The 15313-nt window shown below is 44.7% G+C and overlaps 2 protein-coding genes across 6 annotated transcripts in view; both read right to left on the reverse strand.

Annotated features, from left to right (window-relative positions):
• Window positions 1-11675, reverse strand: part of ash1l (ash1 (absent, small, or homeotic)-like) — a 29092-nt gene extending 17417 nt beyond the window's left edge. For 4 of the 5 annotated variants that reach the window (XM_083925532.1, XM_083925531.1, XM_083925530.1 and 1 more), the window contains exons 1-4: window positions 11435-11675; window positions 10312-10412; window positions 6666-7468; window positions 1418-5819 (exon numbers count right to left, since the gene is read on the reverse strand). In XM_083925532.1, coding sequence (XP_083781658.1) covers window positions 1418-5819; window positions 6666-7274 — 5011 coding nt within the window. In that variant the 5' untranslated portion in view covers window positions 7275-7468; window positions 10312-10412; window positions 11435-11675. The remainder of the gene's footprint in view (window positions 1-1417; window positions 5820-6665; window positions 7469-10311; window positions 10413-11434) is intronic. The other variant, XM_083925529.1, reaches the window with a different exon arrangement.
• Window positions 11676-13895: 2220 nt separating this feature from the next.
• The window catches only part of rnf115b (ring finger protein 115b), a 5739-nt gene continuing 4321 nt past the window's right edge, over window positions 13896-15313 (reverse strand). The window contains 2 exon segments of the mRNA XM_083926302.1: window positions 13896-14732; window positions 14945-15060. Of these exon segments, the coding sequence (XP_083782428.1) occupies window positions 14610-14732; window positions 14945-15060 (239 nt within the window). The 3' untranslated portion in view covers window positions 13896-14609.

The following is a 15313-nucleotide window of genomic DNA, read 5'->3' on the forward strand; positions in this document are numbered from 1 at the left end:
AACTAATAGTCCTCATTTCCCACTCTCAACCATTTCTCTTCAGTCAGTATGCATCTATCAGTTCCATGATTCCCCACTAGCCTTGTGTGCCAGCTCAGTCCCTACTCTTGGCCTCCTTGACCTTCACAGTCTGCGACCGCTAGCTGACCCCTAATCCTGAGCTCTAATCCAGGATTACGCTGGAGTTGCTTGAACTGCACCCTGCTGCCTCAATGGGGCCTTACAACTTCTCATCTCACTTACTAACATCCATAAAAACACCCACCCTACAAGTGCTCAGAGACACACAATCAAATCAGTTTTTGTCAGGACCAGGGGGCATTGGGAGTCACACTGATGAAAACCATTTCTGAGGCACTAGGTCAAAAGAAGCAGCATTAGCTCTGCCCAGGTGCTGGGTGTACTGAAGAATAGGACTAGGCCTCTCACATTGTGGGGCTTTTGAGGGAAATGTCTACTAAATATAGCATGTTAACAAAACACCCCACCCCTTTTGCCCTGGCAGTAATGCTACATCAACTGTGGCCAACTGCGGCCCTCCACACTCACAGAGGAGCAAGTTTAAGTCATTACGCATGCTTTTTTTTTTGCCAAGCCCGTAACCACTAGTAAGAGCTACCAAATGTCAGACAGTGTATGCACAGGGGATGTCACTGTCTTTCAAGGGTACTTTTTTCACTAAAATAAGAGGCCCATTTTACTTAGTATTTTCTTTGTACAGATGGGAGACAGCTGAGAGGGCTGCAGAGACAGAACAGATCAATTTCTAGTGTTGTTTGATCTAACCACGACTGAGGTGGATGGTTCCAGTTGTAACCACTACATAGCGTCTCAGCACTATGACGGATTTTCAGGAGATAAACAGGCATCACTGAGCAGAGATCCAGCAAGATTTGAGAGCCCACTTGCTGAGCCATATGGCAATGTCTAAAGCCGTTATTGCCCAAATACATAGTTCTGGAACCAGTGCTGGATCTAATTGATTACACACTGTGCCAGTTTCACTAGCTCCAAGCCATCAAGCTCACCAGACATCAACCAATCACATTCAGCCACATGATTCTTGAACTGCATGCACAGAAATACTTTTGGAAAATGAATTAAGTGCACAATTGAGTCCAATAACCTTTAACAATCTCAAATTTCATTTGGGTCAAAAGATTTTCTGTGCTGAATAGCTCATCAAACTGGAAAATGTATACGGGGCTACACAATGAACCATACGAGATTCAATATAGTGGCTGGAATGTTCAAGAACAAATTAATGCAAATAGCTCCCTGCTGCTATTGTTACTGGTCACTATGCAGACTTTTCTTTGTTCAAAATGAACTGTACAGTTGCTGTGGAAATCACTGATGTGTGCTGTAGGCGGCCTGACATCCCTTTAAAAATTCAACTCAACAAAATTAGACTTACCCAACTCTCTCCTTTCTGCTGATGTTGAGCGGTCCTTCCTCATTGGCCGTTCCATGCGGGAGAAGCTGGAGCTCTCTGTGACTACCTCAGTCTTTCTGCTTCTGCCCCCCTTCAGCGCAGTGCGGGTGAGAGCAGAAGCAAACAGATTTGTAAGGTTCGGAGAATCATGGGCTTCAGGCTCTACATCCTCTGTAGGGCTGAGAGGCTCCTCATCCTCGCTGTCTGAGCAGCCTACCGGATCTTCAGCCCGTCCGTCTGAGAAAGGACCCTGGCCAGGTGCCACATGGCTCTTAGAGAGCTTTGAGTAGTCTGCCTTAGAGCTGCCCATCCTGAACCAGGACTCGACTGGGTGGTGACCTTTTGAACTGCTACCCAGTGCGAGCCTGGAGGGGCCTAGACAGGACATGGAGCTCTCTTTGCGCTTGTACCTTTCTGCAGATGAGGATGAGGAAGAAGAAGGGGAGTTGGCAGTTGAAGTGGATGCAGCTTGCTTGCTGGCACTGATGCTGGAGGTGTCCCGTCCAAAGCGGCATCTTTGTAAAGACTCTGCCATTCCTAAACTGCCAACTCGCTCCCCTTTCCCTGATGCTCCACTGTCCGAAATCCCTGCGCCAGCCCGGCTCCCTGATCCTCCTCTTGCTGCTTCCTCTCTGTCCTCCTCAGCGCAGCGCTCTCTGTGTTTGTGTCTGTGTTTGTGTTTGTGGTGCCAGTTGAAGGAAAGCTCAGAAGACATCGGTGGATACAGGACAGGGGACCTACCCCCTCCCAGGTACTCCTGCCTAAGTAGCTTGTGTTTTTTCTTGTGAAATTTAGAGGGGTTCAGCAGGAGATGTGAAGGGTGGTGATGATGCATGTAAGATGTGGGGGGAGGAGGGGGGAAAGATGGTGAGTGGTGAGAGTGGTGGGATGGGGCTGTGTGGGGTGACTGGTGGTGTGGGTGGGGATAAAGAGCGCTAGCTGGAGGATAGCCTCTGTAATAGCCCAAACCCAGGGGCCCAGAGGAGTAGGGAACGCTGTAGGAGGGATGGTAGAAACCTCCACTGGAGAGTGGGAATCCAAGCCCAGGTACAAAGGGAACCTCAGACATGGACTCCCTCAGTTTGGGAGGCCGTCCCCGTTTCTTCTTCATGTCTGGTTTACGAACATAGTGCAGTGGGTCGCAGGAGTACGCAGGGTGGGAGTAAAAGCTGCCAAAGTTAACCCTGAAGATTGTAGGCAGGAGGTCCCTGTGGACATAATGATGTGGAGGAGGGCCGCCTGTGCCTCCGATGCCACCACTGGCCCTGCTCCCCACTCCTGGCACTCTACTTGTTCCTGCTGCCATGCCTATTCCGCTTCCGAGCCGGTGCCCTGTTGTACGGTGTGCTATCCGTATTTCACTTAATCTCACAACAATCTCATCCAGCTCAGCGAGAAAGTCCGGGTCATGCCGCCGGGACCGCAGCTGCAAGTACTTCTTCTTGCGCTTCCTTTTCTGTCTCTTTAGCTTGTCATAGCCAGGGCAGCCATGGTTGCGACGTTTGCATTTGTGCTTATGTTTCTCCTTGTGACCTATCAAGGAGGAGGTGGGAGCTGCTGGGTGAGGTCTCCTGGGATCGGGTGATGACCTTGTCCCATGGGGTGATGGAGAGGGTGAAGGATGCTCCATAAGCACAGCGGAGTGTCGCCGCCTGCCTCTGGAATTAAGGCCCACCCCTGGACTCATAGCTGAACCGATGACCCCTGGCATTAATAATCCACTGCCTATCCCGGGCGGCAGACCAATTCCACCCAAGCCACCTGCCCCTCCAGCTTTCTCACCCCGGTCAGAAGTGCTGTTATTGTCCGTTCCTATACCACTGTCACTGGGCACTGTCTCCTCACTGTGTGACTCACTGACTGGTGACGGAGTAGCTTCTTTTAGCTCACTGAGGGGGGCAGGAGAGGTGGGATGGAGCGGCCTGGGAGGGGAAAGCTTATGATAATGGTAGTGCTGCCTGTAATGGTGATGGTGGTGATGGTATCCACGACAAGATGACTTTTTCTGGGAGGCTGCTGTCATAGATGATGACGTTGAGCCCAAACCTGGGTTGCGAGGATTAGGGGCCGAAAAAGTTGGGGGAGGGAAGGAGAACGTGTTGTGGCTATGATGGGAGTTAGAATAGTGAGAGTGACCTGCAAAGTGCACTGAGCCTGGCTCCACAAAGCTGGCATCGCTGATAGGACTGTGGCCTCCACTAGACTGTGAAAGGGAGGGGGAGGGAAAGACCTCTGAAGAGGAGAGCTGGTGCTGTTGCTGGGATTGTGATTGATGGTGATGGAGGGGGGAAGTGGTATTTGGGGATAGGAAGGGTTCTGGAGGTGGTGTCCCTGTGGCATAAGTCGCTGATTTTGGTTTACGGCCTCTCCTCTTTCCCATGTATATTGTGCCTTTTTTACTGACATTAATTTGTGGCCCTAGTTTTCCCCCAAAAGAAGCAGCCAGGGAGGACAATGATTGGGTTGCAGCTTCCACAGATCCAACCACCCCACTGGGGGTGCATTGAGGGGGGTCTTCTGGTCTTGGGCCTAACAAGATTTGACTGAGAATACGCTTTCGTTTCATACTTTTCATCTTATTGATCTTGCCTATTATCGTTTTCATGATAAGCTGCCCATTTCCTTTGCTGCGGAACCGTTTCTCGCCCATGTCCCCTGCCTCCGGAGCCAATGTGGGAGGCTGACCCTCCTGGGGTAAAGTAGGAGGAAGGCGCTTGGGGCGTCCACGTTTTCTAGGCATAGGTTTAGGGGGGTTCAGGTCCACCTCTGGATGAAGAACAGGGGGATCCTGCTCTTCTTTGGACTTCAGTAAAGATGAAAATACCTTGGAGGGGGCCATCTTGTTAGGAAGGCACCCACGGGCTGGAGCATCAAGCCGCGGCATTTTGGACTTCGGCCTTCCCCTTTTCTTAGGCTGGGGTGGGAAAAGCTGTGATGCTGAACTTGGTAGCACAGGATTTGGTTTGACCTTATTTGGGTTTGGTGGCCTGCCAACAGGTCTCTTAATCGGCATTGACGCTGTTTCCAAGCTTGAACATAAAGGCAAGGTGGTTTTGCTCGGGTCGAAGGGATCGTCCTGGACTGCTCTTTGACCCAGTGGCCTGTTCATAAAACGGGACCAGCGGGGTTTCCTTCCCCTGCGTTTCTTAAGGGGTTTGCTGTCCTGCTCTGCTGGAGAGTCTATGGATGAATCCGGAGAATCATCTCTAAGAGGTGTTAGTGGGCTTTCGTCATCATCTGGCTCGGGTGAAGATGACCTTTGTCTTAAAGGCTCAAGGGGACTGCTAGTCTGACCAGGTCGGCTACAATCCTGATTGGGACTGCGCTTACTTGGGCTAGAGCTCTTGCCCCTCTCAACTCGCAGTGACTGATTACAAGCCCCCTTGTCTTTCCCTTCTGGCTTTCCTGTTCCTGTTGTAAGAGGGCACTTAGTTAAGTCTCTAGGGCTGTCACTGTCCTGCTCCCTCTCACTTGCACTGCTTTCCTCTGCCAGGGCAGGACTCTCTCGTGCATGCTGTCCTTGTAAGAGAGCAGAGGAGCTCAGGTGACTCACTGCACTCACTGTCCTCTGCTCAGCTGAAGTGCTAGAAGAGGATGAAATGGGACAGGATGGCAAAGATGTGTTGTGGGGTAGGCAGTGAGCTGGACGTGACTGTGGCTTAGAAATGCTACTGTTGCTGTTGTTGTCGCTGTCCTTTGACATAGCTGACAGGCGGCTACTGCCATAAGTGAGTGCTGGGCTGTTGCTGCGACTACTACTGTTGCTGATGCTGTTACTGCTACTAGCTTTCTCAGACCCTTCTGTGTCCTCCTTCCTCAGTGGTGTCAGAGGGGGTGAATGGTCCATAACACTGTCCTTGTTCCTGGAACCATAGGGCCGACCAGGTGGTCGTGATACAGGAGGAGGTGGAGAAAGGTGTACCATTCTTGAATATGTGTTCCTATTGGCCATAGCCCTGTCTCGCTGCTTTGCTGTGGGGGCCATAAAGCCTGAGCTTGGGAGAGGAGGAGCAGGGTCAATCTTTGCAGGTTTGGCCGGTTTAGCGGTCTTTGATGGTGGGCAAGTCGCTATAAGTTGAGCTAATTTCTCAGTGACTGTGGGTGCTCCCCAATTTTGAACACCCCTGTCCTTGTCTCTCTGACTTTCAGTGCTGTAGGTGTACTGATGAGGTTTAACAGCTTCAAAGCTGGGTTCTTTTGATGTAGGTAGTGGTGGAGAAGGGGAAGATGTCTGGGGGTTGGGTTGTGGAGTTGGTGTTTTCTTCCCAGAGGGATGCATTTTGCTGTCTGGTGGAGGGCGGTGAAGGTTAAGGGGTCTCTCAGATGTGGTGGCTGCTTTTGTGTCTGACTTTGTATCAGACTTGTAATCCATCTTTGGTGAACCCTGCAGAAAAAAAAGAGAAAAAAAGACAACACGATTGCCAGTTATTAATGGGAACTAAATGCTGGTTCATAAGGAGGAATCATTTAATTATTACATTTACGAAATACACTGTCCACTTTTTAAATTACATGTGAACACTTTTTTCTCTGAACACCTGAAAACATTTTTAACTAGTCATACACTGATATCTAATGACAAATTTGAGAGGAATGTGGCAAAACTGAGGGCTGCAATGTTGCTAATGCCACTGAACCAAACACATCTGACCACAGACCGCCTCAGCTAGAATTACAAACCATCAATCGGAAACAGTTTTTTTTATCCCTTTACAAACTACATCCATTGATAAGATTTCCTGTCTGCTGCTCCCAGGGCATGCCCAGGGGAGGGGGGTTACAATCAAGTCAATAACACTTATCAGGGTCAGATTGGGGACAGAGAGGGAGAGCTTGAGAGGGGGTTGCAGAGCGGAGGGGGCTGGAGAGGACATGGCTGGGCAAAGACAGAGGATAGACAACACAGACGAATGGAGATTGGAGGGGGCGGTGCGTGATGAATAGGGACAGGCCTACAGAGCACACAAAGAAAACTAAAGAACAATTTATGCTCTGCTCTTTATCTGTGCAATAACATGGTAATTGCTACGATAACCTTTTTGTGGACAACTGCCTTACTGACGCCTGGCTAATAACATTTTAAGGAAGTAAGGTAAATGCACGCAAGTATGTACTCAAATAACATAATACACTGGTAATTGGCTGACCGACAATACTGAATGTTAACTTTTGGCGTGTGACTACATTGCTGGATCAAAATACATAAATTGACTATGTTCCCCCTCCTTACCCTTTTTGCCGGAGCGCTCCCATTCACTTGGGAGGGTGACAGGGTGGTAGTGCTGGCGGGAGAAGGAGCAGGAGGAGGTGGTGTAGGAGCTTTAGCAGAGGGGGTTGATGAAGATGATGAGGCTGGTCTGCTGACACTGGGACTCTTCTCCTTATCTTTTTCCCTGCCCTGTAAAGGACTCTGACTCTGAATGCCCGCCCCATCACCTGTAGCTGCTACACGGTTTGCACGAGCTCCACCTCCTCCACGCCCCGTGTGCCTCACAGTGGCCCTGAAGGCTGGTCGGCACACGTAGTTCTCCAAGATCTTAGGGGGCTTCTTCATGCGTTTTGCTTGAAGGCCAATTTTGAGTTTGACATTACCCTCGGACAGGCTGCTCTCTTTGATGGAGAAATGGGACTGGTCACCGCCGGCACCTCCTGGGCCACTTGCTCCTGCCCCTCCTGTACCAGCGGAGACAGTGGCAGCTCCCTCCTTCTCTCTGTCTCTCTTCTTCTCCTCTTCATCTTCTTTCTTTCCACCCCCTCCCTCCTTCTCTCGCTCCCCTGAGGGGACACCTGAGAGAAGAGGGGGTGGAGTTGCGGTTCGCCCCTGAGTTTTTGGATCCATCAGAACTTTACAGGGTGTGCAGGTGTACTTGGGAGAGGATGTTGTGGATACCAGGTAGAGTTTTTGTTGAGGGATGGGATAGGGGTTAAGGGGGAAAGGGGGGAAGGGGATAACGGTGAGGGTGAAGCTCTCCTTGTTTTGAGGTGGCTTCTCTCCCGTCCTCAGCTAACCAGCCCTCTTTCTCCGTCCTTCAACTGTTGGAGTAGAGATAGGTATAGCAGGGGGAAAGAGAAAGGAAAGGGAGAGTGGATGGGGGAAAAAACAAATATCACGATAGTCAGTGCAACGCAGAACATCAACCAAACATTGACATTGTTAAACAGTGCCATGAAACTGAAAGTATAAAATGCCTTACAATGAATTATGGTGGAAAGCAGATGGAGGGCAACAATTTTTATCATCTATTTGGTTAGAGGCTGTCCTTCATCCCGTCTGGGTGACTTTTTATGGTGTGTTCGTCCTCACAGCCTATAACGATCTGTGACCCATTTACAGAGCAACCGCTCTCCTACCTGAGAAATGTAACCCTAGGCTCAACGACTCTGAATTGTCCACCTGAGAACCACAAAGCCCATAAGGTCCAGAGTCAATAGTTAATCCCACAGTGCTGCCACATCCTTACAAGGTGTAAGAGGATAAGATGGCAAATGAACAATCCCTTAAATTCCGTCATTAGTTGCAGTGAAAACAGGTGCCTCTGATAGTGGCAAAGTGCTCATACCTAAGTTAGCACAGCAGCAGCAGAGAGCAGCCTGTTTCTTAATTGTGCCCCTTAGAGGACAGTCCAATTCAATGAAGTTGTCTAGTGCTCCCTGTGGCCACTGAATGATTTAATGCGGATTCACCCCCAAGCAGGTGCTTTCTCTGGGTGAAGTCATTTGGAGGCAATTCAGAACTGTGACCTCAGCACATTGGGCCCTCTGGGACTAGACAGAGGATCCGGCCGCCTTTCCCAGCCTTAGCCAACAGCAACTGATAGTGAGTGATAGAGCGTCGACGTGCCGGCGGTTTCTCTGCTCCCTACATTAGTGGAGAGCACTAAAGTAGCCACTTAACGGAGCCTGAGGAAAGTCATACAAGTCGACACACCACTAAAGTGTCACAGCAAAAGAAAGTAAAAAAATCCTTCCGACACGGAGTCTTAGACCGTGTTTGTTTTGGATTACAACTGTGGAAAACAGTAGTAGCGATTTTGTTTTTGGTTGAACCACACAGTTAACGTATTTGCTTTTTGGAGTCCGGCCTATAGCCCCCCCGCCCTCTTTTCAATGTTTACTTCAATTACTCACTCCATTTCGCCTCAAAACTGCAGACTCTTTCTCGCTACACATACCACACTCAAGTCACACCTCCCTCTTTTCTTTAACACTCCATCAATCTCTGTGTTCTTTCACCATTTTCTGCTTTAAGCGTTTCCATCCTCTTCTTCCTCTATTTCGCAAACTTGGAAAGCAGTAGTAACAGCACACAAACTAAAGTCACTGTGTTCCTACTTTAATCAAAAACACATTTCACACACCGCACCCCCACCCACCACCCACCCGTTCTCTGTCCTTCTCTCACAGAGTGACAAATGCTCTCCCAATTCTTTTATACTAAGCTTTCCCAGTGATACTAGCTGCTTCCACTGCCTGACAGCAGCTATGCCAAAAATAAGCCACTGTAGTACCTAACTCTGTGAGGGGCTACTGACAAAAGTCTAGAGAAAAGCCGCCCGGAGTGTCAAAACATTCCTCTCACTTCTATCAAGCTGAGCCAGGTCATTTACTGGCACTTGTTCTCCTGTAAATGATCAAACACTGAACCGAATCGCTTTCTAGTTTTTGATTGATAAGCCTTAACACTCAAACATATCCTTTGCGTGTTTAGCATTGAGGTACTTTCGTATTTACAAAGCAGTTAACACCACACTGCAGTCATTTCAGTTTTTTTATAGTCACACTGAAGACAGAGATCAGTCATGCATGTCTGTTGTTTGCTTTTACTTTCAGAGCAGTGACCAGGATACGTTAAAAGACGATGGGCGTATAAAACACAAATGCAGGAAATTAAAATGAAAAGCAGGAGAATCAATAATCAATATCAGGCCAGCAAACCTAAGAAATGGCAGAGCAGGCAGGAGTAGTAAACAACTTCCCTCGCCCCCCCTCCCAATTCTATCCTCCCCTTATTCCCTCCCTCCTTTCACTCCCTCCTCACTTTTGCACACGTTGTTCATAACTGCTGATTTCCCTTTGGCCATAGCAATAGTATCCGACCCACCCACCCCCAACATCATTCATACCAGGGCTGCTGGAGTCTGCCCTCAGAGCTCCGTGTCATATCAAGGGCTTTTACTCCATCGCTATTACAGAGCCGTGCTCAGAGGGGAGAAGGCAGCTAAATTCCTTTACTACTACCATAAGTTTGTATCATTAACAGCGGAACTGCGCAAACACACCATTACCTTTAACTACAGAGGCGGCTATAATGTTTAAACCTCGGAGATGAACGAATTGCTGCAATAAATCTGAGCGGAATGACAGGTGTCAGTCAAAGCAGCAGCCTGCAAACATGCTCAGTACGTAGCCCGAGGACGTTCAGTCCCTGTAATTAGCAACTTTACTACGCAATGCATAACATTTGTGTACAACATTTCAATTCATTACACTTTGCCTCGTGTTATGCAAAAGACGTGGCTGGCCACGCTGAAAGCTGAACAAACCAAATACCGTTATGGGCTTTCGGTTTCCTGTACAGTCATGAGTCTCAGCCTCAAATTACTCATATTCACCCAGCGAAATCATCCCCGATTGTTCATACTCATAACAACCGTCTCAATGGAGAGGAAACCCGGCCTCAGAGACATGCTTTTACCGTTTCATGGCATGCGAAGGTGGCACTGAAATGCATGCAATCGAGAAATGATCTACTGTCAAACATCAGGCTGAAAACAGAAACAGTGAACACTCTGCGGCCTACACTGTTATGTCAACAGCAACAATAAATCAGCAAATATTATGAAAAAATGTGTCATATTCACATGATATTCACTCACCTCTGTAATTGTCCAGAGACGGTGTTCACATTATTTGGCTCTTATGTGTCCTCCATGCGTTTGTATCAACGTGGTGGCCACATATTTTTATCTTCCAAGTGCTGAATTGTCCAAAAACCAAAACATAAAAAAGTCAGATTTGTGCTGCTTAACCAGAGTCGCTTTTAGATACAGAAAATCAAAGGCAGCCAAAAGCCACAATGAGTATTTTTGACCCGAGTATTCAAGCTACAATTACGCAACAAATATAAATATCATTTTATATCTAAATGCAACTGTATATGTTTCTTTCCAATGCTTTAATGTTTTATGTAGAGCACCTTGTTGTTAAAAAGGTGCTATACAAATACACTTGCCTTGCATGAAATGCAGTTTTCAAATGTGCCAAATACGTTATAATAACAAGGTAATATACTCTTGAACGCAACCACAAATCCCAATCCGAAATCAATGCCCACATCTAACCACTTACAAACAAGAATCATTGTTTCACCTCTAAAACATAAAGTTGCGATGGTGTCACCACGTAAAGCATCCCCCAAAAATCTTGTATTTCAATAATATTTAGGAGAATAATCTGCAAGTAATTGGGGGTGGCGTTATAACCCGTATAACCCGTGCATTGTGCAAGGTTTGTGTTTATTGTGTATTACACTAGTAAGCTACCATCCGTCCAATAATAATAGACAAGCCTGTGCTACATTCTGTATCAATGGCAGCGGCTAACTAGCCATATATCAGCAGGCTGTTTGAGGGCGATTTAGGCAAATAACTTACAGTTATGTAGGATGCAAATGAGTAGCAAAAACGCCTACAGCTTTTAAAGAATAGGTGTAAACTGAAGTGAATATATGACACGACACCTGGACACAAGTGATGCACACAATCTTTACATCTCCGTCACATTCTCGCAGCCACTCGTGTTACTAAAACATCAGCTACGGACGGGCTAACGATGCACTAGCATTGACAGCTAACTAAACCAGAAAAATATTGATTCAAAGACAAATGTAAATACGACATAAATACACACGCGAACAAACGTGGCGAATTAAATTTGTAGTGGTAAGAAAATAACAGATGCAGCGCGCGCCGTGTAGGTTATTAAAAAAAAAACACTAACTGTCAACAAAATGGCGGCGGCAGTTGAATCAACAGAGACCCGAAATGGATCTTCCTTCTATTTCTTCTTCCCTCTCGGTGTTAAAATCCTTTTTTTCCTTACAGCAGCTGGTATCCGTAATATCTCCACAAAGATGCGCCGAAATCCACTCCCACGACACGCCGTTTAGCTAGGCCCTGGATGTGTCAGCACGGGCCGCTCTCGTTATTAACCGGGCCTCCATGTCTACTACTCGAGCCCGTATCGCTACTGTGTCAGTACAACACGGGCATTCTCAGACCCACAGAGGAGGGAGGGAGGAGGGAAGGGCCGAGGAGGGCGGAGGGGAGGAAAGGAGAGAAGAGCAAATGTCGGTCGGTCGAATGCGGTTGTTCCTGCGGTCTCTGCTCCGGTCATTGACAAAAAATGTCTCTTTTATTATTCCACTATTTTTACGGTTGCTTGGAAAAGCTGTGTTTTTGGCGCGGCTGAGGGCGTGTTTACTGGTATCAACTGTCAAAGTGGCGCTGCCTGATGGGCTCAGCTGCTGCTGCTGCTGCTGCTGCTGTCAACATAACGTTACAGTGTACTGTATATAAACGGTATAGGTTACCACACGGGAGGACGCAATGAGTATGGAGGACTAAACTTGACTGAAGTCCCAATAAATAAATAAATGCATACATACATACAGGAATAAATAAATGCATACATACATACAGGAATAAGTAAATAAATTCTGATATAAATAACTGCATACATACATACATACATACAGGAATAAATGCTGAAATGAATACCTGCATACATAAATACAGGAATAAGTTAATAAATGCTGAAATAAACAAATAAATAAATGCTGATATAAATAACTGCATACATAAATGCAGGAATAAGTAAATACATGCAAAAATAAATACATAAATAAATACATAAATAAATGCTGAAATAAATAAATAACTGCATACATAAATGCAGGAATAAGTAAATACATGCAAAAATAAATACATAAATAAATACATAAATAAATGCTGAAATAAATAAATAACTGCATACATAAATGCAGGAATAAGTAAATAAATGCTGAAATAAACAAATAAATAAATGCTGAAATAAATAAATAACTGCATACATACATGCAGGAATAAGTAAATAAATGCTGAAATAAACAAATAAATAAATGCTGGAATAAATAACTGCATACATAAATGCAGGAATAAGTAAATACATTCAGAAATAAATACAGAAATAAATGCTGAAATGAATAAATAACTGCATATATAAATACAGGAATAAGTAAATGTATCCATAAATAAATACAGGAATAAATGCTGAAATGAATAAATAACTGCATATATAAATACAGGAATAAGTAAATGTATCCATAAATAAATACAGAAATAAATGCTGAAATAAAAAATAACGGCATAAATAAATACAGAAATAAATGTATGTATAAATGAATGAATAAATACATGTATATTTTTGTTCACCAACATTTATTTATTTATGTGTGCATATGTTAATGAGGTAGGAGGTCCCATTTACTCATGCATTTATTTATTTATTCATGTATTTGAGCTTTTATTTATTCATTTAGTTCTGTATTTATTTCTGCATTTATTCATTCATTCCTGTATTTATTAATTCATACATTTATTTATGCACATATTTATTTATTTATTTATTGATTCTTAAGTCATGTTTAGTCCTCCATGTCCACATAACGTTACAGTTTATAAACAGTAGGCTACAGAAAAGGAGGCGATTTGGAGCACTGGCCTAATAATAATAAATCATTCTGCCCCATACGGATGTTAGTTCTTCTCTTCGGTTAGAGCTGGAATGATTTGTGCACTTAGCGATCAGTTAATTGATGTTCAATTAATTGTCAACATTGTTTTTAGGCTAGGCTTTATATTTGATTAATCAGTAACTTATTCAGAAAAATAAAAACAAATATATATATCATAAATAATACAACAATAATAATATTAATAAATAATGCAGCTTCTCAAATGGGAGGATTTGCTGCTTTTTAATTTTTTTAATAATAATAATAACAATAATAATAATAATAATAATAATAATAATAATAATAATAATAAAAATATCTTTGGGTTTTGGGAAAAAATCTGAAAGTGTCAATTTGGGGAGTGGGCATTTTCAATTTAGTTTTTTTAGAAATATATAAACTAAGTGATAGATGAATCAAAAATACTATCATCATGAAAAAATGTGCAATAAATAATAATTCAAAGTTGCAGTGCTATTTTGTATTATTTTCTATTCTATTCATTGATTATTCGGTTGACTGACTTGTTTCAGCACTAGCCTTTATTCTACTGTATTGAAAACAGTGGTGCATATTTTATATTTCAGTCAACTATGATATACTGCACTATTATATTATATTGGATTAGGCCATATTGTACCGTGTTATACATATACTGCCACATTTTTTTAAACCTATTATATTAATGTTAAAGGTTAAACAATAACAGTTTTATTAAGCAGTTACCACAGTGTTGACCACAAGATGCAGAAGGCTCATGGAAGAGCCTCAAATGTGCTGATTATTAAAGTTATTGGCTGTTAGAATAGAATAGAAATAGTTTATAGATCCCAATCTGGGAAATTGCAGCCAATAAAAAGCCTACATGGCTATAAATATACAGTATCTACTTCATGATGAGATGAAAGAAAGGTGCAGAGGGGGGGATCACAGGGTTAGGCTTTAATATAGAGAGGGGATTAACGCTGAATCAGATTAGGTGGAAAGACGAAATATTCTGCATTAGGAAATCATCTTACCAAGAGCGTTATTGCAAAAGTGTTGCTTCATAACTTTGTGAATTGCCATCACTTTGACAAGCGCTGGCAGCTCAGCGGTGATTACTTCATAACATCAAAGTCAGTCATTCAGAAAACCACTCAAGAGGGCAGTGTAGCGAGAAGGACGCACCACATCCACCTCTTGTCTGCAAACTGCACGCTCCTTTTTGAGTGTAGCTTAAAAATGTTGAAGATGTTGGGAGTAGAAAGCGTAAAGGTCCTTGAGTTGAAGCTGCATTTTATGACTGTGATGCATGTAATGTATTTTATTTAAAAGCAGTCGGCGCACAGGAGAGAGGCCTGAGGTGAGAAGCGTATCTCTTGAAAACAGTAAAGGAGGTAGAGTTGCTTGGCCCGTTTCTCAGATTGCCTGCCTCTCCTGTTGCTCCGTCCTGATGGAGCGAGCTTCGGGGGGCTCTAATGTGGGCGGGAGGCTGTTGTCGACACCGTCAAGGCTTTTTCTGCACACTGGGCAGGTATCATGCTGTGAGAGGGAGAGAGAAACTTGATCATCTACAGGCAAAACAGCAGTAGCATGACAGCATCTACAGTACAAACTGAGAAAACATCGGGTAATAAAAGTGTCTGTGTTGTCCTTGATTCAGGACGTGTGACACACTCTTAAAACTTTCATGACAAATCTAACAGACCTTCAAACCCCTCAGGCCACAAACCACATCCACTCCTCATTCTTACCAGCTCGAGCCAAGGCACTATACATTCGCTGTGGAAGTAATGGAGGCAGGGTAGCTTCCTGACAGATTCCCCTGACGAATACTCCTCCCTACAAACTGGACACTCCAGTCTGCAGTCTGCAGAGACAAACAAGAAAAACAGAAACAGAAAGTATGAGTGTGTGCACAACAGAAGCGGACAGAGAGAGAGAGAAGCAGATACAGAAAACCAGTCATAACGTTTTTTTGATGATTCATAACATGTGACAGGCAGGTTAATGGGCCGTTACAGTGTAACACAGTGATACCTTTGTAATGAAGCTCAAGTCCAGGCCAAAAACATTCATTAATTAGGCTACTTACTAATGTTCATAACTAGATAAGAGAGGAA

Source organism: Echiichthys vipera (assembly GCF_963691815.1).
Source record: "Echiichthys vipera genome assembly, chromosome: 13".
Lineage (NCBI taxonomy): Eukaryota > Metazoa > Chordata > Actinopteri > Perciformes > Trachinidae > Echiichthys > Echiichthys vipera.